The sequence below is a fragment of the Eriocheir sinensis genome, chromosome 24 (assembly GCF_024679095.1).
Source record: "Eriocheir sinensis breed Jianghai 21 chromosome 24, ASM2467909v1, whole genome shotgun sequence".
Classification (NCBI taxonomy): Eukaryota; Metazoa; Arthropoda; class Malacostraca; order Decapoda; family Varunidae; genus Eriocheir; species Eriocheir sinensis.
The window spans coordinates 2,277,705-2,305,264 of record NC_066532.1 but is presented as its reverse complement, the minus strand read 5'-3'; the positions used below and the strand labels follow the sequence as shown (position 1 = coordinate 2,305,264).

At 43.2% G+C, this 27,560-nt stretch overlaps 1 protein-coding gene across 2 annotated transcripts in view; it reads left to right on the top strand.

The window, feature by feature from the left end:
- Positions 1–4,659: 4,659 nt before the first annotated feature.
- LOC127002736 (uncharacterized) overlaps positions 4,660–27,560 on the top strand; it is a 40,666-nt gene continuing 17,765 nt past the window's right edge. The window contains exon 1 of one of the 2 annotated variants that reach the window (XM_050868830.1): positions 4,660–4,746. In XM_050868830.1, coding sequence (XP_050724787.1) covers positions 4,738–4,746 — 9 coding nt within the window. In that variant the 5' untranslated portion in view covers positions 4,660–4,737. Of the gene's footprint in view, positions 4,747–8,214; positions 8,318–27,560 lie in introns of those variants that run through there. The other variant, XM_050868829.1, reaches the window with a different exon arrangement.

The following is a 27,560-nucleotide window of genomic DNA, read 5'->3' as shown; positions in this document are numbered from 1 at the left end:
AAGTAAACACGAAAGTGATAAAACGAGAGAGCGAGAGAGAGAAGGGAGGGTCGTTGGTTTCGTGTTATCTCGCCCTGTTTCTGACGCCGCCGCACGCACACACGCACACACGCATGCATATTACAATGGGCGTGGGAGTGACTCAGCGCAGCGCTCTCATTTTGCGAATTTTAATGAGGAAGGTTTGTTTTTATTTCATGTTTTATTCGGAGTTTCAATTCAGCGCGCTCGTTATTATTATTACACGACTTAAATGTTAATCTTTGGCGCGAACGGTTAATTAATGTTATTTGTTTTATCATTTTGTCGCGGTAATATGACTTTTGCAGGTTGTTATATAATGAGAACGATTGGTGTATTTAATTTATTTTAGCGCGCTCATATAATTTTTAAGTTATTTTTTTTTTAGAATGCGGTTTGTTTTAGAATTTCTTTTATTTCAGAGCGTTCGTACGACTTTGCATGTTTATTTTATTATTTTTAATGCGAATAGTTTGTTTCTTTTAATTTATTTTTTTATGGTAAATCGTCCGTGTTGTTGAATGCGAACGGTTTCCTATATTAATTTTTTTCTATATAGTTTTTTATTCGCCAAGAGGAACGGAAGGACAATAGGAAAAGATAATTATAGACGAAGTAATCTATTTCAAACATGGAGATATTTGTTTTCTTTCTTTCTTTCCTTTTTTCTTTCTTTCTGCTTGTTTGTATCGTAAAAGCTCATCCAGGGTTTCTTTTAGTCTTTTCTTTTTTTTTCTTCCTTTTTTTCTTCCTTCCTTTCTTTCTTTCTTTTTTCTTTCTTTCTTTCTTTCTTTCTCTCTATCTTTTTTTCTTTGTTTCGTGTAAGCTCATATCCAGACTTTCTTTCTTTATCTTTCTATCTCTTCCTTTCTGTTTGTTTCGAAAAAGCTCATATCGATCCAGACTTTCTTTCTTTCTTTCTTTTTTCTTTCTTTCTTTCTCTCTCTGTTTCGTAAAAGCTCATATCCAGACTTCCTTTTTCTTTTTTTTCTCTTCCTTTTTTTTTTCCTCATTTCTTTCTTTCTTTCTATCTTTCTGTATGTTTGTTTCTTATAAGTTCCAGACTTTCTTTCCTCCTTCCGATCTTTCATTCTATCTATCTATCTACCTATCTGTTAGTTTCGTTTAAGCTCACATCCAGACAAAGAATAAATTAAAGTCTATTACTCTTCTCCCCCTCCTCCTCCTCCTCATTACCATCATCATCATCATCATCATCATCATTCCGCTTCTCCTATTGTCTCTCGTAACGTTATAGCCTATCTTTCCGACCTTTCTACTTTCTCCATAAATTTTCTTGTCCCAGTCATTAGTTAGGCGGCGACCCCTTGAGACTCCTTCCATACAGACGGTCCTATTCCTCCTGGGTATGGCCTCTCTTCTTCCTTTCTTCCTAGTTGTTGTTGTTGTTGGTGGTGGTGGTGGTGGGGATGTTGTTGATGTTTTTGTTTTTAGTTGTTGTTGATGTCCTTTTCCTTGATTTCTTCTTCCCCTTCTGCTTTTTCTTCTTCTTCTTTCTTCTTTCTGCGGTTATTGCTCTTCATGTTCCTTTTTTTGTTTTTGTCGTTGTTATTATGTTATTAGTTGTCATTTTCCTTTATTCCTTCCATTTTTTTTCTTCCACTTACGATCAGAGAGAGAGAGAGAGAGAGAGAGAGAGAGAGAGAGAGAGAGAGAGAGTCCTTCCCACCATAACATTAGGTAATAGAGTCAGGCTTCCTCCTCCTCTTCCTCCTCCTCTTCCTAAAGTTGTCAGGCCTTGCAGTCAGTGGTCACCCTCGAGCTAGGAACTTTCTCCTCCTCGGCAAGGCTCGCGGCGTTGGCAACACTAGACGCGCGCCGAGTCAGTCCCTCACGTCAGTTGAAAAGAAAGTTACAGGAAGTTGAGCCCGGCTTTAGAGAGCATTCCTTCATTTGTTATTCCTCCCCCGTATCGTTCTTCTTCTCCATTTTAAGATGTAAGATGTGAGAGGGAAGTCAAGGAACCAACCACACGTGATCCTTACTAGTTCCAGACGTGATTGTTTTTCTTGTTGATATTGAATAAGTTTAAAGCAAAAATCACCACCCGCCTATTCCTTTTTATTATTCATCTTCCGTATCTTTCTTCGTCTCCATTTTAAGATGTTACGCAGTGAAAATGAACTAACCACACATTGTTAAGTAAGTCCAGATGCGATTTTGTTGTTGTTTTTTTGACGCTGAAAGTTGAAAGCAAAAGTCAACACCCACCTTTCCACTTATTACGTATTATTTTTTTTACCCCATCACATGTTTTTGTTATAATCAGACGTAGGTGTCGTGATTTACTCCCCTCTTGAAAGCGCTTAACCCGGTAGCTGCGGGGATCATGTTTCTTAATGGTCCATCTAAGCGAGAAAAATGAGAAAAATCATCACACGCAAACAATTTCACAATACATTTCAACGCGTTTGTGATCAGTTTATGCATCATCAATTTTGGGGGGTTTGTATCATTGCAAAAATTTGGCTACACGATAAAGCCACAAATTTGGCCCGTCGCTGCTACACGGTTAAGTTGGAGGAAGGAGGAAAGGAGACAAAGTTGGCTGTTACAGAGTTTACCAGCGAAAGGGGTGAAAGAATAAAGATGTTGGTTGAATCTTGCATAAGAGATTCGGACAGTATAGGGATGAGAGATTACTATACAAAATCGTGTGTGCTGTCATCAACCAGAAAGCACTTGTTACAGTTTAGTGGAATGAATGACAGTATTTAGTTTTTCCGTCGACTGGTTCAAGGTTGTCACAGATAAGGCGTATCTCATCTGACTCCACGTACAACTGATTTCGGCTTTTATTGTTTCGAGAAGAGCAGATAAACCACCGATGGGCATAAATTACATCAAGGACACCCGCTGCGCCCTTCGCCCGAGTCTAGTTCGATCTGGAGGAAAATTAGGCTAGTCCCAAACATTTCGGCGCCTAAGCTCACACACATTTGATTAGGCTTTCATGGTAGTTGTGGAGATTTCCTTGGGTAGTTTCATGAGGCTGGGGATAGTTTGTCAAGGCTTCTGCACCATGAATATAGAAAAAAACACTCATTAGAGCCCGCTTAATCTCCTTTGTGGCCTTGGGAAATATAGTTGTTGGAGCCGGAAGCGTCTGAGAAAACGGACCTAATTTTACTCATGAATTTGTTAACGTTGCATTAATTCTCCTCTCGTGGATATGTTGTTGTAGTTGTCTTTTTTTTTTTTCTTTTTTTTTTTTTACATCAAAGGACACGGCTCAAGGGCAACAAAAAGAGTAAAAAAAAAAAAAAAAAGCTCGCTACTCGCCGCTCCCATAATAGATAACAGTAAAAAGTAGTAGTAGTAGTAGTAGTAGTAGTAGTAGTTGTTGTTGTTGTTGTTATTGTTGTTGCATTTTCAGTTAACAAGTTTTCAGCCTCAAGGAAATCAATCAGTGAAACATTGCTTTTGAGTACGTTGCTCAATTTCATTTCTATTGCAAAAAAAAAAAAAAAAAAAAAAATCCGTGTTGTATTTTTAAGAAGTTAGGAAGCAGGAGGGACCAATGCTGTGTTACTGTTGTTATTGTTGATGTTATTGATGTTGTTGTTGTTGTTATGTTTTTAAGAAGGGTTGAGTCTCCGGGAAGCCGAGGAAGAATGATTGCCTTTACGCTGTTCATTTTCCTTTCGCTTCTTGAAAGAAAAAAAAAAGAAAAAAAAACTCGGTGTTGTATTAGCAAGAAGTTTTGAGCCTCGAGAAAGCCGGGGAAGAATTGCAATACGGTATGTTTCTCACTTTCCTTTCTCCTGCAAAAACTCAGTGGTGTGTTTTCAAGAAGTTTGGAGCCCCGAGGAAGCAGAAGGGACCATTTGTTTACAGGAAAGGAGGCAATTCAAAGGGGAAAAAAAGAGGGAACAAAAAAGACCACTGGCGCTGTGCTCATGCAAATATTGTTGATAGATAACATGGGTTGTCTTGTAAAAAAATTCGTCGCCCAAGAACACATATTCGACAAGGCTTTCGTAGGAGTCTGGGTCATTTCCAGGAGTAGTTTTATGACCCTGGTAGTAGTTTGACCCTTCTTCTGTACTCTGAATCGTCGCCCAAGAACACATATTTGTCAAGGCTTTCGTAGGGGTTATGGGCATTTCCAGGAGTAGTTTTATGACCCTGGTGATAGTTTAACCCTTCTGCATCATGAACCTAAGAAAACAAATTTGACAAGGCTTTCGTGGGAGTTGTGGGCATTTCCAGGAGTAGTTTTATGACCCTGGTGGTAGTTTGACCCTTCCTCTGCACCATGAACCTAAGAAAACATATTTGACAAGGCTTTCGTAGGAGTTGTGGGCATTTCCAGGGGTAGTTTCATGACCCTGGTGGTAGTTTGACCCTTCTTCTGTACCATGAACCTAAAGAAACACTCATTAGAACCCAATTGACTCCCTATTTGACCTTTAGAAATAGCTGATGTGAGAAGCGAGAGTGTCTTATAATACCGACCAGTAGTATTCGAAAGAGAGTTGAATTCCTTTAGAGAGGTGTCTTAATAGTTGATACGTTGCTCTAGGATTGGGGAGGAAGGGGAACCACTTATATGCTTCTTCCGTTCCACTCTCTCCTCGTGAAAGCCTGCATGGTGTTGTTGTTGTGCTTTCAGGAAAATGGAAGCCTTGCATGTAAACCGTCAGCGTGGATGCCCCAAGATTCCGCAAGTGGATTACGTGATCCTTCTGCAACATGAGAGAGGTAAGGTACGCTCCTGTTTGCTTTTTTAAGGTTAGCGGACGTCTGGGATATCGCAAAGGGGAGAGTGAGTTAGGTCAGGCTAGGCACGCGCTTGTTTTTTCTTTTCTTTTTTACGTTTGGGATAAAGCACCGGTAGTTTTTTTTTTTTCATGGAGCTTGCTGGTCGGTCCCAGCTCGTTACGGCGCAGGCAAGTGTTTATAGTGGTGCTGCCTTGCTTGGGTCATGCTGCCCTCAGGAACTCCATACTTGATCCTCTTTGGAGAGTTTCGGTAGAGTTTGGGTTGATAGGCGGTCTTCAGGTAGTCTTAGGCCACGGGGATGACTGAATATTGTTAGTTTATAGCTGCGGGTGGGATGCGAACCCTGCGCCTCCAGGACACCGCACGCTAACCACTCAGCCACCGCCTCCCCGTTTGCTGTGAATAATGTTTGTGGATATCAGGTGTTCCGCGAAGAGAGTGCAAAAGCCTCCTGTTGCATAAGATAAAGTGCGTTCTTGTTTGTGTTATTTTAGGTTCGTCGGCGTCAGGGGTCCTCTAAGTGAGTGCAAAAGCCTCCTGTAGCATAGATAATTAAAGTGCGTTCTTGTTTGCGTTATATAAGGTTCGTCTGCGTCAGGGGTTCCTCTAAGTGAGTGCAAAAGCCTCCTGTAGCATAGATAATTAAAGTGCGTTCTTGTTTGCGTTATATACGGTTCGTCTGCGTCAGGGGTTCCTCTAAGTGAGTGCAAAAGCCTCCTGTAGCATAGATAATTAAAGTGCGTTCTTGTTTGCGTTATATAAGGTTCGTCTGCGTCAGGGGTTCCTCTAAGTGAGTGCAAAAGCCTCCTGTAGCATAGATAATTAAAGTGCGTTCTTGTTTGTGTTATATAAGGTTCGTCTGCGTCAGGGGTTCCGGAAAGAGAGTGCAAAAGCCTCCTGTAGCGCAAGATAATTAAAGTGCGTTCTTGTTTGTGTTTTATAAGGTTCGTCGGCGTCAGGGGTTCCTCTAAGTGAGTGCAAAAGCCTTCTGTAGCATAGATAATTAAAGTGCGTTCTTGTTTGTGTTATATAAGGTTCGTCTGCGTCAGGGGTTCCGGAAAGAGAGAGCAAAAGCCTCCTGTAGCATAAGATAGATAAAGTGCGTTCTTGTTTGCGTTATATACGGTTCGTCTGCGTCAGGGGTTCCTCTAAGTGAGTGCAAAAGCCTTCTGTAGCGCAAGATAATTAAAGTGCGTTCTTGTATGTGTTATATAAGGTTCGTCTGCATCAGGGGTTCCGGAAAGAGAGCAAAAGCCTCCTGTAGCATAAGATAGATAAAGGGCGTTCTTGTTTGCGTTATATACGGCTCGTCAGCGTCAGGGGTTCCTCAAGTGAGTGCAAAATCCTTCTTCGGCATAAGATAGATAAAGCAAGCTCTTATTTGCATTATATGAGTATTTTGGGTGCATGGCAAAGATTCTGCAAGTGATGTGCAAAAACTTTCTGTAGCATAAAGATAACAGCGGGCTCTCGTTCGCTTTTCATAACGTTAGGGAGTATCAGAGGTTCTGCAAAAATTAATGGTGTTCAAAAACTTCCTATAGCATAAAGAAACAGTGGGCTCTCGTTTGCTTTATGTAACGTTAGTGTGCATCAGAGGTTCCGCAAAAAATAATGGTGTGCAAAAACTTCCTATAGCATAAAGAAACAGTGGGCTCTCGTTTGCTTTACATAACGTTAGTGTGCATCAGAGGTTCCGCTAGGGGTATGCAAAACTTCCTATAGCATAAAGAAACAGTGGGCTCTCGTTTGCTTTATGTAACGTTAGCGTGCATCAGAGGGTCCGCAAAAATTAATGGTGTGCAAAGACTTCCTATAGCATAAAAAAAAACAGCGGGCTCTCGTTCGCCTAAAGCCCCGTTCACACTGTGCCGACTCTGGGCCACGACAACGCAGCGACTCCGGGAACACGAGGTCTTGGGTGTGAAATGTTGACATGAAAGGGTCGTACATAGTTTTCCCGACCATATGCGACCCTTCCACATCAACATTTCACACCCAAGACCTCGTGTACCCTGAGTCGCTGGGTTGTCGTGGCCCAGAGTCGGCACAGTGTGAATGGAGCTTAAGAGAGGTATCGCGGATTCTTCCTTCCGCTATAAGGGTATTGGGGACGCGCTGCCGGGGGTGTACGGGCATATGGGGACTAGTAATCAGTGTGTATGGCTTCTGCATCTCTTTCATGAGGTATGTAGGACATCCACCCCGCCCAAGGCTCTGCTCATCACTAGCTTTTGTTTTGGTTGCTGGCGAGGCGGACGAGGGACAGTATATAAGCTACGCACACGCTTTACCGTTTTCTTTTCTTTTTTCCGTGTTCTTCTTTACCGTTTTGTTTTCTTTTTTCCGTGCTCTTCCTGACCGTTTTTTTTCCGTGTTCTTCTTTACCGTTTTTTTCCGTTTTCTTCTTTACCGTTTTGTTTTCTTTTTTCCGTGTTCTTCTTTACCGTTTTGTTTTCGTTTTCTTCTTTACCGTTTTGTTTTCTTTTTTCCGTTTTCTTCTTTACCGTTTTTTTTTTCGTTTTCTTCTTTACCGTTTTTTCCGTTTTTTTCTTTTCTGTTTTGTTTTCTTTTTTCCGTTTTCTTCATCCTCTCGCTCGCTCAGCCTCCGTCCCCTTATAACCAGAATGAACAGACTTTTTATCCTAATGACATGCTTCAGTTATGGCGTGGCCTGTAGGATAAGTATAAGGCCATCCTCTCGCTCGTCAGCCTCCGTCCTCTTAAAACCAGAATGAACAGACTTTCCTCGTAATGAGATGCTACTCTTATGGCGCGACCTGTAGGATAAGTACATGGCCATCCTCCCGCTTCCTAAGGCTCAGTCCTCTTACAACCAGAATGAGGAGACTTTTTATTGTAATGCGTAAGTATGGCGTGGCCTGTAGGATAAGTATATGGCCATCCTCTCACTCGCTCAGCCTCAATCCTCTTATAACCAGAATGTGCAGACTTTTATCGTAATGAGATGCTAAAGTTATGGTTTATTTGTTTTCACCCATGTTCACCAGGCAACCAGGAAAATTGTATCATTATTGTAGTTTTATTGTATCATTGTATTGTGGCATTGTATCATTGTATAGCGAGACACCTCCCGGAAAAGCCACAAGGAAAACCAACGAAGGTATTGACCACGCGGTGAGAATCTGTAGGCTACCAGGAACACGCCGGGCATAGACAACCAGTTCGAAACCCCCGGAGAAAGCGTGTGCTTACCGGGACGAGATGACGGGCTGGGAATACAGGACCAGGACGAGAAAACGACAAGTGGCGTGTGTTGTATGGAGCGCACGTGATGGGGACGAGTCGCAGGGAATGGGAGGGGGCGATGGACGAAGGAGAGAGAGAGGGAGAGATCCGTGGCCTGGATAGATGGCAAAGAGGGGGTCGAGGGGGTCCAGAGGGGGGCAAAGGCTATGTTCCTAATAAAAATGAGATGGCGGGCACTCCACACGAGGCTTCGACAGTAGACGGATCACCGGCACCCACAGGACAACAAGTGGAAGGTGCCGTGGAAGTGTTTGTTCTCATCATGGCACGGCACACGAAGGTATATAATAGGACTTCGGTGTGTGGGAGGGACCTCAAGTGAAGGGCTCCTGTGGATTTACTCGGGACCTACGCCACGTTCTGCCCTGTCCGTGGCTTACCAATTTGCCAAACCACTGGCCAAACTGACAGTTAATCACGGCCACTAGCACAGCCATTAACCCTTAAAACAGATAATCAATACTGACACTAATGGTCGTATTATCAACCATTTCGCCCAAGAACACATATTTGACAAGGCTTTCGTGGGAGTTGTGGGCATTTCCAGGAGTATAGTTTTCTGACCCTGGTGGTAGTTTGACCCTTCTTCTGTACCGTGAACCTAGAAGAACATGTTTGACAAGGCTTTCGTAGGAGTTGTGGGCATTTCCAGGAGTATAGTTTTCTGACCCTGGTGGTAGTTTGACCCTTCTGCCGTGAACCTAGGAGAACATATTTGACAACGCTTTCGTAGGAGTTGTGGGCATTTCCAGGAGTATAGTTTTCTGACCCTGGTGGTAGTTTGACCCTTCTTCTGCACCGTGAACCTAGAAGAACATATTTGACAAGGCCTTCGTAGGAGTTGTGAGCATTTCCAGGAGTATAGTTTTCTGACCCTGGTGGTAGTTTGACCCTTCTTCTGCACCGTGAACCTGGAAAAAAACACTCATTAGATGATGTGAGAAACGAAAGTGTCTTTTAAGCCATATTCATTCACTTGGACTACCCACGTGTTTGACAAGGCTTTTGTAGTTGTGTGTGTGTGTATGTAGGGGTTGGGGGTTGGGGGGGGGCATTTCTATGGGGCGAGATAGTTTTAGTATCATGTCCCTGGTGGTAGTGTGACAAAGCTTCAGTACCGAACGTAAAAAATTTAAAAAACGCATGAAAACCCGATTGATTCCTTCTCTGGCTTTGGTCGGTATCCTCACACGCCTCCACCTCACGTCAAGAATTTACTGGTGTGAGAGGCGGAGCGCGTGAGAATACCAAGTGTAAAAACGTCTGTCTGTCCGTTTGTCTTCTTGCCTGCTACGAGGGAACATAAACCTCAAGTGAATAGCTCTTAGGCGCGCTTTACTTGGCCCATGAGCCGTGTTGGGGCTTAGCAGGGATGACACTCTTGCCCTTCTCCCCTCCTCCCGCCCCCCTCCCTGCCTCTCTTCCCCCCCCTGCCTCCTCGCCTCCAGGGAACACACAAACACTCGCTGGCACTAACTCGAGACCAGTGCCACTTAACTGCAGGCTGAGAGGCACTGAATGGAGGAGGACTTAAGGAATAGAGAGACGTTTTCACTTAAACATGTCAGAAAGTTGTTTATTTGCTGAGTTTTTTTCTCCATCAGATAATAAGTAATTCAATGGGGTAGTTAGTTAGCCTAGTTGTTTGATAGGCTTTGTTATAGAAAATCAGGGAGTTGAGGGAGTAGTCGGGTTGTAAGTTAGCCTAGTGGTCTGAGAGGCACCAAATGAACGTACCAGCTCGTTATATGGTGTGAACGTATTAATTAGTGTGTTGTCCATGTTACTTATCCATTCATTAGTTGTTATTAGTAGTGAGGTTTTTTCCCATTAGATAATAAGTCATTCAATCGGGTAGTTAGTTAGCCTATAGTTGTTTGACATTGTTATAGAAAATCAGGGAGTTGAGGGAGTAGTCGGGTTGCAAGTTAGCCTAGTAGTCTAAGAGGCACCAAATGAATGAATACGCGTTTAATTAAAATGTACCAGCTCGTTGTATGGTGTGAACGTATTAATTAGTGTGTTGTTCATGTTACTTATCCATTCATTAGTTATTAGTAGTGAGGTTTTTTTCCATTAGATAATAAGTCATTCAATCGGGTAGTTAGCCTATAGTTTGACGGGCACTGGTATCAGGGAATAAGAGAGAAGTCGGGTTGTAAGTTACGGCCATACCATACATCTCCCTCAATACCTTCCTCTTCATCTTCCCTTAATTAAACAGTGTCCCCTTTCTGCTGGATACTATTATAATATAGGTCGGTATTATAAGACACTTTCGCTTCTCACATCAGCTATTTCTAAAGGTCAAAGATGGGGTCAGTCGGGTTCTATTGAGTGTTTCTTTAGGTTCAGGATACAGAAGAAGGGTCAAACTACCACCAGGGTCATAAAACTACTCCTGGAAAGGCCCACAACTCCTACGAAATCCTTGTGAAATATGTTCTTCTAGGTTCATGGTACAGAGGAAGGGTCAAACTACCACCAGGGTCATAAAACCATACTCCTGGAAATAAGAACATAAGAACATAAGAACGCAGGAGTCTGCAAGAGGCCGGTAGGCCTGTACGAGGCAGCTCCTTTGACCCTAAGCTCCCGTGTATCTAACCCCACCTAATATCGCTGTCCATGAATTTATCTAGTCTATTTTTGAATGTGACAATTGTATTGGCACTCACCACGGGACTGCTAAGCCTATTCCACTCATCCACCACCCTGTTTGTAAACCAATTTTTGCCTATGTCCCTGTTGAATCTGAATTTATCCAGTTTAAACCCATTACTTCGCTGCTCCTAAAAAGAATCCAAAGAGGTGGCCGGAAGTTGTTGTTCATGTTATTTATCCATTCATTAGTTTTTATTAGTGTTATTATTACGAGTAGTTGAGTAGTTAGCCTGTTAATCTGAATACTTATAGCGAATAGAGACACATGTTCAGGCTAATTGATATGGCAACTCTTTGTGGTATATATTCTCTCTCTCTCTCTCTCTCTCTCTCTCTCTCTCTCTCTCTCTGTGAAGAACAAAAACATTACCTCCATACTATAAACTTGTCTCCATTTCCTCCCTTTTGTCCCTCTACCGTCTCTCTCTCTCTCTCTCTCTCTCTCTCTCTCTCTCTCTCTCTCTCTCTCTCTCTCTCTCTCTCTCTCTCTCTCTCTCTCTCTCTCTCTCTCTCTCTCTCTCTCTCTCTCTCTCTCTCTCTCTCTCTCTCTCTCTCTCTCTCTTCATCTATATTCTCGTAGTTCACCTTCCTCCGCTATCTCGAGCCACTCTCTCTTCCCTATTGTCTTAGATTTATTATCCAGCGGCACTTTCTTTTCTTCCTTATTGTTCGGTTGTCCTGCCAAAGATACCGTCCTGCCTTGCACCCTCCTCTGTACACCGGCAACAAAAAGTATGATCACTGCCCGAATGAAAATGATAAGAGAAAGAAGTGTGTCCAGAGAGAGAGAGAGAGAGAGAGAGAGAGAGAGAGAGAGAGAGGAGGAAGTGAAGAACAAGATTAGTGAGAGAAAAAAGTTAAAAAAAAAATAGACGAATTATTATTTAACACGGAAAGGAGGAGAAGAAGAAGGAAGAGGAAGAAGATGAGGAAGAGAAGGAGGAGGAGGATAAGGAGGAGGAGGAGTTTTTATACCAGTGTTGAATAGTGTGTGTGACTCGAGTGTGTGTGTGTGTGTGTGTGTGTGTGTGTACTTAGGCACTGAAATAACCTGAATAGTGAATGAAAGATAAGAAAAAAGTCTTTATTTTTCTTCTTCTTCTTCTACTTCTTCTTTTGCTTCATCATCGTCTTTTTCTTCTATATTTATTTATTTACTTCATTCTCTCGTTCTTTCTTTGTTATTGTTATTGCTATTATTATTATTATTGTTATTATTATTATTATTATTATTATTATTATTATTATTATTATTATTATTATTATTATTATTATTATTATTATTATCATTACTACTATTATAAAAAAGGTCAATACATTTTTTCCTATAGTTCTAAATGCTTCCAAACAACCTACTTCTAAGCCGTTTTAAATCTTCGTTCCTATCGTCTTTTCTTCGTTATTCCCGTAAAACAAATTGAGAAGGAGCGAAGAAAAATAGTGAGTCAATGGGATCTATTTTCTTCCTCTACAAAGTCTACGTATCTGTTCCCAATGGCCTTATGAGTCGGCACGATAGTTCTTCCTCGAGACTGTATGCTTCCTTCTTATCATCGTTTTATCGTCATTCAGTTGAGAAGGAGCGAAGAAGAAAGGATAAGCAGAGGTGGGCGCGGTACCGAAAAATCAGTAGTGCGGTTGCGGTAGTGCGGTACTTTTTCCGGAGTAGTGCGGTTGCGGTAGTGCAGTCCCATTTTTTTCTTTCCCAGTGCGGTACGCGGTGTGCGGTACTTTTTTCCGGAGTAGTGCGGTTGCGGTAGTGCTGTCCCATTTTTTTCTTTCCCAGTGTGGTACGCGGTAGTGCGGTACTTTTTCCGGAGTAGTGCGGTTGCGGTAGTGCAGTCCCATTTTTTTCTTTCCCAGTGTGGTACGCGGTGTGCGGTACTTTTTCCGGAGTAGTGCGGTTGCGGTAGTGCGGTCCCATTTTTTTTCTTTCCCAGTGTGGTACGCGGTAGTGCGGTACTTTTTTGTGATGTGGTACTACCGCACTAGTACCGCACTTGCCCACCTTTGATAATCAGTGCGGTCTATCTTCTGGCTACATGTTCCCAGTGGCCTCCTTGTAAACCGGTATGGTGGTTCTTCCTCGAGACTGTATGCTTCCTTCTTATCATAATTTTTCCGTCATTCAGTTGAGAAGGAGCGAAGAAGACAGGATGATCAGTGCGGTCCATCTTCTCCCTCTTTGTGTTTCCAGTGGCCTCGTTGTCAGCCGGTTCGATGGTTCTCCCTCCTGACTAACAATGTCTTCGATGCTCCACTAATCATACCAACACTACCTTTTTGGCATGTCCTAGTTACGCCTCTTTGAATCTCCCGCCTCTGTGTGTGTGTGTGTGTGTGTGTGTGTGTTGTCCTCAAGTACCACACGTTACAGTTTCAGGTCGTTAAGAGAAAGCCAGTTGGATTCATTGGGACTATTAAGTAAGTGTTTCTCCAAAGTCAACGGCAGCAAGATCTTTTATGTTTATTTTTTAGGTCCTTTATTATTTTTTTATTTGACTTTTATTTCCATCCCCTTTCCTGTCTTCTGTAAGGTGCATGGTACGGTGGTTCTTCTCAAATGTTTAAAGTAGCGTTCTCATCATTGTCCAAAGGCTCGTTCACATATTTGACAAGGCTTTCGTAGGAGTTTGGGGCGTTTCCAGGGGTAGTTTTGTGACCCTGGTGGTAGTTTGACCCTTCTACTGTACCACGAACTTAGAAAAGCACTCATGAGAACCCGATTGATCTCTTTTTTGGCCTTTGGAAGTAGATGATGTGGGAGGCAGAAGTGTTTAAGAATACCAGCCAAGTCTACCGTAACGCCAGATTTCTTAAACGTTGTGTTAGTATTTTTTTTGTTCTATGGCTAGTTGTTTTTTTAATTCCATTCTGGGGTCGGGATTAGTTAGAAGTGTTGGATTTTCATAGTTAACTTTACTAATCAAGGGCACACAAAAAGGAAACAATAATAAAAAAAAAGCCCGCTACTCGCAGCTCCTAATTTACGAAGTTATTGTTTATCTAACCCCAATAATAAAAGAGAAAATGGAGCCTGAATAGCCGTTGATATGCACAATAATTATCTGAACCATCTCATTAGGGTATTAAGTCAACCTATTACAAACTCAGTCGTAAAAGGTGATTGATTGATTGATAGTTTATTGTTGCAAGTAAACAACAAAGGAGAAGGGAGGAGCATGCCATCCCAACCCCCAGGCAGTACAGAGTGTGATTATACAACTAAGGATACATGTGGAAGTAGCCGTAAAAGGTTATCCATGTATTATTAGACTTGGGTTCGTCTCTTGACATATTACACGGTCCAATACATGAGGGTAGCATATTCCCGAACCTTATTATTGTTCAGCACGATTTTGATACTGGTTCAGCACCGGGCGATATTAGAAGAAATCAGCGCTTGCAGGGAGTGCGGGGGTGCTGGGGTGCTGCTCTGGGTAGGCGGATTTTTGTTTGTTTTTGTGTTTGTTTGAGAGAGAGAGAGAGAGAGAGAGAGAGAGAGAGAGAGAGAGCAGACAGACAGACAGACAGACAGACAGACAGACAGACAGACAGACAGACAGACAGACAGACAGACAGACAGACAGACAGACAGACAGACAGACAGAGAGAGAGAGAGAGAGAGAGAGAGAGAGAGAGAGAGAGAGAGAGAGAGAGAGAGAGAGAGAGAGAGAGAAGAGGGAGGGGGGGAGGAGCAGAAGGTAAAGTAGGAAGTGAAAAATTAGTATCGGAGAGGTGAAATGACTGGCTGCCCACCTTGCTATTTCTTTATTTCTATATTTCAAGGTAGGTCAAGTTCGTCAAGATATATATATACTTCCTCCTGAAGCAGCAACGTCTCCAGGCAAGGCAAGTACAGAATACGAAGCCAATCTACATCCTCTGTACAGTACGAGGTTGACATAAACACGGGATTACGTGAGAGCACCGTAGGAAAAAATGGCTCTGTGTGTCGGTACTAAAGGGGCTATTACACTGGGCAAATTACACTCTATAAAGGATACAGGCGTTTATTGAGGAGTGGGTCTATAGGGTTTTAAGCAGTGTGTATACGTGAATGTTTTGATGCTATTTTAGGTGGTTAGATTGGTTCAGTGTGCATGTACTTTAAAAGGGCTATTACACTGGGCAAATTACACTCTATAAAGGATACAGGCGTTTATTGAGGAGTGGGTCTTTAGGGTTTTAAGCAGTGTGCATACGTGAATGTTTTGATGCTATTTAGGGTGGTTAGATTGGTTCAGTGTGCGTGTACCTTTTAAGGGGCTATTACACTGGGCAAATTTTCCGTGGATCTTCAGTCAACCCACGATTTCCGCTAGCGTGGTTCGCATTTGTTTCTTGTTATTGCTGCTGCTGATGATGGTGAGTAATACCGTCGTCCTTCTATGAAATCTACCGTAGCTTTGGAAGATCGTGGACAAGCCAGAAAACCTCGCAAATAGGAGAACCACGCCAGCGGAAATCGTGGTTTGACTGAAGATTCACGGAAAATTTGCCCAGTGTAATAGCCCCTAAACCCGGTAGCAGCGACGGGCCAAATTTGCGGCCTTACCGTGTACCAGCGATGGGCCAAATTTCTGCCATGATATAAACCCCCCAAAATAGATGATGCATAAACTGATCACACATGCGTTGATATATATGATGAAATGTTTTGCGTGAGTGATGATTCTTTCTCATTATTTTACTTAGAGGGGCCTTAAACCTAACCTAACCTAACCTAACCTAAGAAACATGACCCCGCAGCTACCGGGTTAAGTTGCCTGTGGTGAACTGATCGTGACTTCTGCCAATAGTATTCGCAACCGTGGCTGTAGTTGAGGCGAATATAGAGCAAAGAAAAGAAGCTTGTGGTGAGACGAACATCAACCCAAGTCACTCAGATCGTATAAAACAACTTGTAACACGAATCAATGGAGAGGGATCGATGGAGGAGTGAATGTGACGCTCAAATGTCTTTCTTTCACGTCTGTTCGTCTGTCTGTCTGTCTGTCTGTCACTCACTTGCTGCTGCCTGACCTAGAGGCGAGGGTGTTCTTTGTTGTTGTTGTTGTTGTTGTTGTAGTTTTTGTTGTTGTTGTTACAGTTGTTGTCAGCCAATCAGAAACAAAACCATTCAGCCAGTCAATCAGTCAGTCACCCAGTCAGACGGTCAGACAGAGATGCAAACAGTCAGCCAGACAGATAAACAATGCCAATCAACCAATCAACCAACCATTCAACCAGTCACCTATCCACTCCAGTGTCTCCTCTTCCTCCTCCTCTTCCTCTTCCTCCTCTTCCTCCTCCTCCAGTTAGCTATCTACTTCAATGTCTTCTCCTCCTGCTCCTCCTCCTCTTTCTTCTTTTTCTCCTCGTCACACACACACACACACACACACACACTGCCGCTATCCCTGTGTGTGTGTGTGTGTGTGTGTCAGTCCTCGTGGCCCACATTCCCCCTTCCGCCCGTCACCTGCTTCCTGCTGAGACGGTGTTTGTGTGTCCGTGTTCCGTCCGTCCTTCCTGCTGAGTATGGATGCAGGGACCAGCGGATAACGGGAGAGTCTGGTGGTATTGATGATGCTACTATGCTGCTACTACTACAACTACTATTACTACTACCACTACTACTACTACTACTACTACTACTACTACTACTACTACTACTACTACTACCACCACTACTACTACTACTACTACTACTACTACTACTACTACTTCTACTACTACTACTACTACTACTACTACTACTACCACCACCACCGCCACCACTACTACTACTACTACTACTACTACTACTACTACTACTACTACTGCTACCACCACCACTACTACTACTACTACTACTACTACTACTACTACTACTACTACTACCACCACTGCTACTTTTTTTTTTACAGCAAAGGAGACAGCACAAGGGCACACAAAAAAAGGAAACAATAAAAAAAGCCCGCTACTCGCTGCTCCTATAAAGAATCCGGCTACTACTACTACTACTACTACTACTACTACTACTACTACTACTACTACTACTACTACTACTACCACCACTGCTACTACTGCTATTACTACTGCTCCCCTTTCTCTTCCCTCTTCCCCCGTGGCGTAGCTTGGTGATTCCGGAAGTGTCCAATTGCCCCCCCTCCCCCCACACACTCAGACACTGAATTTAATTATATTGATCTTTTCCTTCTGATTTATTGTTGATTTAGTTGACAATTTGAGATGAAGGACCATATACTTATTAAACATTTCGGCGCCCCGGCTCACCTATTTGACAAGGCTTTCGTATAGGAGTTGTTGGTATTTCCAGGGATAGTTGAATGACCCTGGTGCTAGTTCAACCCTCCTTCTGTACCGTGAATCAAAGAAAACACTCCTTAGAATCCGACTGACCTGTTTTTTGGCCTTTGGAAATAGTTGATGTTAGAGGCGGAAGCTGTCAAGAATACCGCCGTCAGTACCAGTGTTGAAAGATTATTGTTCAGCGTCACAGGAAAAAAAATCATGAAAAATTATTGTTCAGCGTCACAGGAAAAAAAATCATGAAAAATTATTGTTCAGCGTCACAGGAAAAACAAAAGCATGAAAAATTATTGTTCAGCGTCACAAGGAAAAAAAGGCATGAAAAATTATTGTTCAGCGTCACAAGGAAAAAAAGGCATGAAAAATTATTGTTCAGCGTCACAGGGAAAAAAAAGCATGAAAAATTATTGTTCAGCGTCACAAGGAAAAAAAGGCATAAAAAATTATTGTTCAGCGTCACAGGAAAAAAAGTCATGAAAAATTATTGTTCAGCGTCACAAGGAAAAAAAGGCATGAAAAATTATTGTTCAGCGTCACAGGAAAAAAAAGGCATGAAAAATTATTGTTCAGCGTCACAGGAAAAAAAGTCACGAAAAATTATTGTTCAGCGTCACAAGGAAAAAAAGGCATGAAAAATTATTGTTCAGCGTCACAGGAAAAAAAAGGCATGAAAAATTATTGTTCAGCGTCACAGGAAAAAAAGTCATGAAAAATTATTGTTCAGCGTCACAGGAAAAAAAGGCATGAAAAATTATTGTTCAGCGTCACAGGAAAAAAAGCATGAAAAATTATTGTTCAGCGTCACAGGAAAAAAAAAGGCATGAAAAATTATCGTTCAGCGTCACAGGAAAAAAAGGCATGAAAAATTATTGTTCAGCGTCACAGGAAAAAAAGTCATGAAAAATTATTGTTCAGCGTCACAGGAAAAAAAGGCATGAAAAGTTATCGTTCAGCGTCACAGGAAAAAAAGCATGAAAAATTATTGTTCAGCGTCACAGGAAAAAAAGCATGAAAAATTATTGTTCAGCGTCACAGGAAAAAAAAGGCATGAAAAATTATTGTTCAGCGTCACAGGGAAAAAAAGGCATGAAAAGTTATCGTTCAGCGTCACAGGAAAAAAAAGCATGAAAAAATATTGTTCAGCGTCACAGGAAAAAAGGCATGAAAAATTATTGTTCAGCGTCACAAGGAAAAAAAGGCATGAAAAATTATTGTTCAGCGTCACAGGAAAAAAAAGCATGAAAAATTATTGTTCAGCGTCACAGGGAAAAAAAGGCATGAAAAATTATTGTTCAGCGTCACAGGAAAAAAAGCATGAAAAATTATTGTTCAGCGTCACAGGGAAAAAAAGGCATGAAAAATTATTGTTCAGCGTCACAGGAAAAAAAGGCATGAAAAATTATTGTTCAGCGTCACAGGAAAAAAAGGCATGAAAAATTATTGTTCAGCGTCACAGGAAAAAAGGCATGAAAAGTTATCGTTCAGCGTCACAGGAAAAAAAAGCATGAAAAAATATTGTTCAGCGTCACAGGAAAAAAGGCATGAAAAATTATTGTTCAGCGTCACAGGAAAAAAAAACCACGAAAGGCTTTATTTGACGTCCCCTTACAAGTGCCGCTTCCCCCCCCTCCCCCACCCCTTGCTACGCCATTGCTCTTCCCCCTCTTCTAGCGTCCCTTTCGGGCTGGTCGATAAGTGGGTGACTTGGGAAACCTGGGGAAGGCAAACTGTGGTAACCCGGGTGTCCCCCTGGCCGTGTCCCGGGGTGATGGGTTCTTCCTACCGCAGACTCAGGGGCCAGTGCGACGGAGATGAGCACCGAGGCCACGCGCAGATATAGCGTATGCCCCCAACTTTACTACCTTTTCATTTCTCCTTTCCCTTCTTCCCCTCGTCGTGTTTCCTCCTCTCCTCCTCCTATTTTACTACTACTACTACTACTACTACTACTACCACCACCACTACGACCCCCCCCCCCCTCACCGCCACCGCCGCCACCTTTGCCCTTCATCAACCACGCCAGGAATGCATCTCATCACGTAATTCGCCGCCAGTCACGCGCATTAGCCTAATTAATAAATGGCGCGTAAAAACCGATGCAGCAGCTGCCTGGCTCCGGGAACTGACAATGCCACTTCAAGGTCGCTGCCCCCTTCCCGTCCCTCCCCGCCGCCGCCGCCGCCTCGTCCTTGGCTGTGTGGTGTGGTGCTTTTTGAAGATGATCGCTCCTTGGGGTGGGTGAGGTGCGGCCCCGTTGTTGTCATATGAGCCACGATCTTGCCAAACTATCCACCGTGAAGCAGCTCTTGATATACTCTATGCTTGGGGTGGGTGAGTGCGGCTCCGTTGTTGTCATATGAGCCACGATCTTGCCAAACTATCCACCGTGAAGCAGCTCTTGATATACTCTATGCTTGGGGTGGGTGAGTGCGGCCCCGTTGTTGTCATATGAGCCACGATCTTGCCAAACTATCCACCGTGAAGCAGCTCTTGATATACTCTATGCTTGTGGTGGGTGAGTGCGGCCCCTTGTAAGTGGAGGCGTGTTGTCATATGAGCCCCGATCTTGCCAAGCCATCCACTGTTAGGCATTCTCTTGATTTATAATGCTTGGGGTGGGTGAGTGCGGCCCCTTGTAAGTGGAGGCGGTTGTCATATGAGCCCCGATCTTGCCAAGCCATCCAAAGTTAAGCATTCTCTTGATCTACAATGCTTGGGGTGGGTGCGTGCGGCCCGTTGTCAGTGGAGGCGTGCCATATATATATTTATTTACAACCAAGGAGACGGCACAAGGGCAACAAAAAGTGAAGAAAAAAAACGCTACTCACCGCTCCCACAGACAAATGTAAAGAGTAGCCAAAAGAGAGGTCAATTTTGGGTGGAGAGGTGTCTAGATATATACTTGATATGAGCCCCGATCTTGCCAAGCTATCCATCGTAAAACATTCTCTTGATACGCTGTGATAAATGATGTTTTGTGATAAATCTTATGATAAATCTTTACATATATTGAACATAAATCTAAAGTCAGTCAAACGTCGTCCTCGAAGAAAACTTGTCAATTATATCAAAACATCTCGTGTGCATGAGTTTAAATTGACTATGATCGATGACTTAAGTGTAAATAGATAAGTTTAGATTGCACCAAATTCTTTTCACCAACGTTGTAGTGCGAGAATGGAATAAACTCCCGCCTTCAGTGCATGGTCCAGTGCAACACGATCGGCTCATTAAACGCGATACCACCCCCCACACTCACACACACACACACACACACACACATAAAAAGAAATATTTAAAACCCTACAAAATGACAAAAATATTAACTGAACACCAAGACAAAAAAAAAAATCCAAAATGCCAAAAAATAGTGAAAAAAAATCCCACAAAAGAAAAAAAATCCAAAAAATTGTAAAATTCTGAAAAAACAACAAAAAAATATTCAACTCAAAGACAAAGAAAGAAAAAAGTAAAACAAAACAGTAACTTGAGCGCCGCTTCCCTCGCCTTAATCAGTATTCACAAAGGCAGCCATGCAACGTCTTGGCGGCCACAGACAATGTAATTTCACTTGGGTTTTAGGATAGACCACCTCTAGTCTCCGAGGTGCCTCCGTGGAGCAGTGGGTAGCGTGCCAACGTTGCCAGATTGTCGTACTCTGCGTCTTGTGTCTGCCGATTTCCGACCCAAAAACTGCTTTCATCACCCAAATAAATGCCTTCATATATGGTTATCGTTTAAATGGTTAATTATTGGTGCTTCTTGGCAACAGTTATGGCCCAGAGAAACCGGTAGATACGCGGCTCTGAGTACGATAGTCTGGCAGTGGTGAGCGTGATTAGCTACGAATTTTCGGCGTCGGGTTCGAATTCCAGCCTGGGCAGTCGGCGTGCAGCTCAGCGTTCCCAGATTGTCGTACTTAGCACACTGTATTTTCTGATAGCTGACTCATAACTATTGCAAGAAACCATGAAAGATTAACGGTTTGAACAAGAACCTCTCTCTCTCTCTCTCTCTCTCTCTCTCTCTCTCTCTCTCTCTCTCTCTCTCTCTCTCTCTCTCTCTCTCTCTCTCTCTCTCTCAGGGTGTGTTTAGATATTTTGTTGTTTTGTTTTGTCTTGTTTAATTTATTTATTTTTTACTGTATTTTCTTTTTTTCTTTTTTTTTGGAAGGATGAGAATTTTTGCTTTCTCTCTCTCTCTCTCTCTCTCTCTCTCTCTCTCTCTCTCTCTCTCTCTCTCTCTCTCTCTCTCTCTCTCTCTCTCTCTCTCTCTCTCTCTCTCTCTCTCTCTCTCTCTCTCTCTCTCTCTCTCTCTCTCTCTCAAGGTGTGTCTTCGTGGCATACTTTCCTGTTTACGTCAGAAGCACAATATTTGAAGGCGTTTTGTCAATGCGTGTTCTTTGCTTTACTCCGAAGATTCTTGTTTTTTTCCTGTTAGACGTCTCCGAGTGTCAATACGATACATAACATTCAATAAAAAAATAATCTCATATTCTCACATGCTTTTGGCTCTCACAACAACTGTTTTCAAATGCCACAAAGAAGATTAGTCGGGTCCTCATGAGTGTTTTTTTATGTTCATAGTGCAAAAGCCTTGTCAAACTATCACCAGGCTCATAAAACTACCCATGGAAACACTAACACAGCCTCTACGAAAGCCTTATCAAATGTGGGTGTACGCCTTGTCAGACTATCAACAGGCTCATAAAACTACCCATGGAAACACTAACGCAGCCTCTACGAAATCCTTATCAAATGTGGGTGTACGCCTTGTCAAACTATCAACAGGCTCATAAAACTACCCATGGAAATACTAATACAACCTCTACGAAATCCTTATCAAATGTGGGTGTACGCCTTGTCAAACTATCAACAGGCTCATAAAACTACCCATGGAAACACTAACACAACCTCTACGAAAGCCTTATCAATTGTCGGTGTACAGAAGCCTCGTCAAAATATCAACAGGCTTATAAAACTACCCATGGAAACACTAATACAACCTCTACGAAAGCCTTATCAATTGTCGGTGTACAGAAGCCTCGTCAAAATATCAACAGGCTTATAAAACTACCCATGGAAACACTAACACAGCCTCTACGAAAGCCTTATCAAATGTAGGTGTACGCCTTGTCAAACCATCACTAGGCTCATAAAACTACCCATGGAAACACTAACACAGCCTCTACGAAATCCTTATCAAATGTGGGTGTGCAGAACCCTTGTCAAACTATCACTAGGCTCATAAAACTACCCATGGAAACACTAACACAACCTCTACGAAAGCTTTATCAAAATGTAGGTGTTCAGAAGCCTTGTCGAACTATCACCAGGCTTATAAAACTACCCATGGAAACACTAACACAGCCTCTACGAAAGCCTTATCAAATGTGGGTGTGCAGAACCCTTGTCAAACTATCAACAGGCTTATAAAACTACCCATGGAAACACTAACACAACCTCTACGAAAGCCTTATCAAATGTGGGTTTGTGGAAGCCTTGTCAAACTATCACCAGGCTTAGCTTATATTGAGGCACCATATAGTCACATTGGAGAAGAAGGAACAAAGAGTGACAGGAGGAGAGGAGAGAGAAGAAGGAGAGAAGAAGACAGGGAGAGAAAAGAAGAACGAAGACAGGGAACAGGAGGAGAGGAGAGAGAAGGAAAGAAGAAAACAGGGAACAGAGAGAGAGAGAGAGAGAGAGAGAGAGAGAGAGAGAGAGAGAGAGAGAGAGAGAGAGAGAGAGAGAGAGAACAGAAGAAGAGAGAAAGGAAAGAAGGAAAGAAAACAGCGAACAGGAGGAGAGATGAGAGAAAAGAATGAAAGAAGGAGACAGGGAACAGAAAAAGAGGAGAGAGAGAAAAAAGAAAGGAGTGAAGGGAAGAGGAGAAAGAAAAGGCAACCACAACCACAACCACAACCAAAAGATTCTGTCCAAGGCTTGACCACCACGAGCGACCCTTGAGGCTGGGGATTCATACGTCAAGGCATACCGTTAGGGTGCCGCGGGGAGCCTGGTGTGACCCTAAATGCAAAACAGTGGTGCAGGGATTGCCGACAGGGCCCGCGCGGTGCCTCCTTCCAGCCTGGTGGGAGGGCTGAGGTGGCGGAATGCATACTGCTGAGGGAGTGGAGGAAGAAGGAAGTGGTTGAGGGAGGTAAGGAGTGGTAGGGAGGGAGTGGTAGAGGGAGAAAGGGAGGGGAAGGGAGGGAAGTAAGGAGTGGTAGGTAGGGAGTGGTAGAGGGAGAAAGGGAGGGGAAGGGAGGGAAGTAAGGAGTGGTAGGGAGGGAAGGGAGGGGGAAGGAAGAAATGGAAAGGGAAGAAATAACAGGGAGAAAAGAGATGAAGAAGGGAGTGAAAGAGGGGGAAAGGGAGGTTCACCCAGTGGGGTTCGTCAAGGTTCAGTTTTAGGCCCGCTTTTATTCATTATCCACATCAATGACATAGACAATGGGATAGTGACATCGGTAAATTTGCAGATGACACCAAAATAGGATGCACTATTAGGGCAGGGGAGGATGCTAGAGCACTGCAGGAGGATCTCAACAAACTGTCAGCTTGGTCAGAGAAATGGCAGATGAATTTTAACATCACCAAGTGTAGCGTACTTAGTGTAGGAACCGCAACCCATTACACGGGTATAGTTTAGACTCCACAGCGATAGGCAGATCAGAGTGTGAAAGGGATTTGGGATTGTTAGTGAATTCTGACCTAAAACTAAGGAAGCAATGTATTAGTGCGAGGAATAGGGCTAACAGGGTATTAGGCTTTATTAACAGGACGGTAACCAACAGGAGTGCAGAGGTCATCCTCAGACTCTATTTAGCGTTAGTTAGGCCACACTTAGATTATGCTGTCCAGTTTTGGTGCCCACACTACAGAATGGACATCAACTTGCTAGAATCAGTTCAGAGGAGGATGACGAAGATGATTCAGGGGCTGAGGAACCTCCCATATCAAAATAGGCTGAAACATCTAAACTTACATTCACTAGAAAGACGAAGAGTGCGGGGAGATCTCATAGAAGTATTCAAATGGATCAAGGGTTACAACAAAGGCGATATAAGTAAAGTACTGAGAATTAGCCAGCAGGGTAGAACACACAGTAATGGATTTAAATTAGAAAAGTATAGATTTAGGAGAGATATAGGCAAGCATTGGTTTAGTAATAGGGTGGTGGGGGAATGGAATAGACTCAGCAATCACATAGTTAGTGCAGGGACGATAGCTTGTTTTAAGAGTAGACTGGATAGCTACATGGACGAGGATGACAGGTGGCAGTGAGGTGTGGGTGCAGTAAGGAGACAGGGTACTGGAGCGTACGCCCGTACCGAAGGTAAACGAGGATCAAGCCTCTACCTGTAACCCCTCAAACTACACCTCACCCATCGTAGGTAGTGGGGGGGATTCTGGAGCTGCCCTGTGTAAGCCACTCGGCCTCTTGCAGTTTCCCTATGTTCTTATGTTCTTATGGGAGTGGGAGGGAGGGAAGGAAAGGGGAAAGGAGGAGGGAATGGAAGGGGAAGAAATGACAGGAAGAGAGGAAGAAGGGAGTGAAAGAGGGAGAAAAGGAGGAGAAGGGAGGGAGATAAGGAGTGGTAGGGAGGGAAGAAAGGGCGAAGGCAGGAATGGAAAGGGAAGAAATGACAGGAAGGAGAAGAAAGGAAGAAGGGAGTGAAAGAGGGAGAAAGGGAGGGGAAGGGAGGGAGGGAAGGAACAGGGGGAAAGAAGGAGTGAATGGAAGGGGAAAAAACGGAAGGGAAAAGGAAGGAATGGGAGGGAGGGGTAAGAACGGGAAGAAGGGAAGAAGGAGGAAGAGAGAAGGAAGAGGAGGAGGAGGGAGGGGAAGGAAGATCTTGAGGTTGGTGCAGAATGATAAACAACCTCCTCCTTATGTCCTCCTCCTCCTCCTCCTCCTCCTCCTCCTCCTCCTCCTCCTCCTCCTCCTCCTCCTCTTTCTCCTCCTCCATAATATCTCCCTTATGTCCGGAAGTATATTGGCTCCACCTCCTCCTCCTCTTCCTCCTCCTCCTCCTCCTCCTCTTATAGTCCACCAAAGACAATGATGAGGTGGTTTGCTTGCTTGCAGGATGGCAGGAGGAGGAGGAGGAGGAGGAGGAGGAGGAGGAGGAGGAGGAGGAGGAGGGAAAAAGAAGATCCGGGTTGAACGAATAGGATCTTGGGTGTAAGGGAAGGAAGGAAGGAGGGAAGGAAGGAGGGAAGGAAGAAAGGAGGGAAGGAAGGAAGGAAGGAAGGAAGGAAGGAAGGAAAGGAAGGTTTGAGGCAGGAAGGAAAACTATAAGTCGACAGAAAGTAAAATGAATGAATGAAGGAAAGAAGGAAGGAAGGAAGGAAGGAAGGAAGGAAGAAATTTGAAGATCCAGAGAATGAATTAAAGAATGAAGGAAGAAAGGAAGAAAAAAAGGAGAAAGGGGATGAAGAGAGGAAGTTTCAACCCCACAGAAGGAAGGAAGGAAGGAAGGAAAAAATGATAAGTCCACGGAAAGAAGAATAAATGAATGAATGAAGAAAAGAAAGAAGGAAGACAGAAAAGGTAAAAAATATACGTCCACAGAAAGAAGAATGAAGACAGGAAGGAAAGAAGGAAGGAAGGAAGGAAGGAGGAAAGAAAAAAATACCTATGAAGAAGAATAAATGAAGGAAGGAAGAAGGAAAGGAAGAAAGAAGGGAGGAATTAATAAGTTTGAACTGAACTCCATAGCATGAAAGGAAGGAAGGAATGAAGGAAAGAAGAATAAACAGTACATACGAAACCAAGAAAGAAACAAGGAATAGAATGAAGACAGGAAGGAAGGAAGGAAAGAAGAAAAAACAGTACATACGAAACGAAGAAAGAAACAAGGAATAGAATGAAGACAGGAAGGAAGGAAGGAAGGAAGGAAAGAAGAAAAAACAGTACATACGAAACGAAGAAAGAAACAAGGAATAGAATGAAGACAGGAAGGAAGGAAGGAAGGAAGGAAGGAAAGAAGAAAAAACAGTACATACGAAACGAAGAAAGAAACAAGGAATAGAATGAAGACAGGAAGGAAGGAAGGAAGGAAGGGAGGAAAGATGGAAGGAAGGAAGGAAGGAGAAAAAAAACGAGTACAAATGAAGAAAAATAAGAGAAGAAAGAAAGAAAGAAAAAAAAAGACGAATAATCAAATTTCAAATCCATAAAAGAATGAAAGAAGAAAAAAGAAAGAAGACGTTTAGAATAAAAGAAGAAAAAAAAAGAAAACAGGTTTCGGAGGTGAGGCAAAAAAAAAAAGTGAACAGACAGACACTTAAGGAAAGGCTCAAGACACTTACCTTGGGCGTGCCGGGCGGTGTGCCAAGTGTGTGTGTGTGTGTGTGTGTGTGTGTGTGTGTGTGTGTGTGTGTGTGTGTGACTCAGCATCAGTATTTCATTGTCACGTGACTGTATTAGGCTGGAGGAAGATAATTAGAGCGATGACGTATGTGTGTGTGTGTGTGTGTGTGTGTGTGTGTGTGTGTGTGTGTGTTGGTACAGTTTAGAAGGAAAAAAAGAAGGAAAAAGGGAAGGAAAAAAGGAAATGCGGATAGGAGAAAATACAAGTTGGTGTGTGTGTGTGTGTGTGTGTGTGTGTGTGTGTGTGTGTGTGTGTGTTGGGTGCGGGGAGCTAAGTGAGGTAAGTCATGCATAAATGAATGGAGAAAGAAAGAAGGAATGAAAGATTATATGAAAAAAAAGAAGGAAGAACAGAAAGAAATAGCCATTAATACACACAAAAAAAGGAGTTGTCTTGAAAACCATCGCGCCACGTGCCCGCGAATCCACAACACCGCGGGCCAGCTGAGGGCGGATTCATCAAACCACTTACGAGACCTGTTGTTGGTAATTGGGCCGTATTTTAAGACACCAATCCTTCTCACATCAACTATTTCTAAAGGTCAAAGAGGGGGTCAGTCGGGTTCTAATGAGTGTTCCTTCAGGTTCATGGTACAGAAGAAGGGTCAAACTACCACCAGGGTCATAAAACTACCCCTGGAAATGCCCACAACTCCTACGAAAGCCTTGTCAAATAGGTGTTCTTGGTAAGCGAAATGTCTTAAAATACGACCCAATTGGGCCGTATTTTAAGACACCAATCCTTCTCACATTAACTATTTCTAAAGGTCAAAGAGAGGGTCAGTCGGGTTCTAATGAGTGTTCCTTCAGGTTCACGGTACAGAAGAAGGGTCAAACTACCACCAGGGTCATAAAACTACCCCTGGAAATGCCCACGACTCCTACGAAAGCCTTGCCAAATATGTGTTCTAGGGCGGCGAAATGTCTTATGATACGACCCACTGAGTGACTGACTAACTCCATCATCTAGGAACGCTCTTGATCTTAAAGCGACTCCAATGGTAATGAAAGAAGTGTCGACAAGCTGCAGGCCAATTTGTGGAGTGACTTCCTGGTAATACCGCTGTTGTGTAGCACCAAGCAGTCCACCCCACCGAGGCATGTGAAACTCTTGTGGTAGGACATCCTCACCGCGCGCCTGAACATGCAAACACGAGGAGGAAAATGTGTCACGTGCTTCC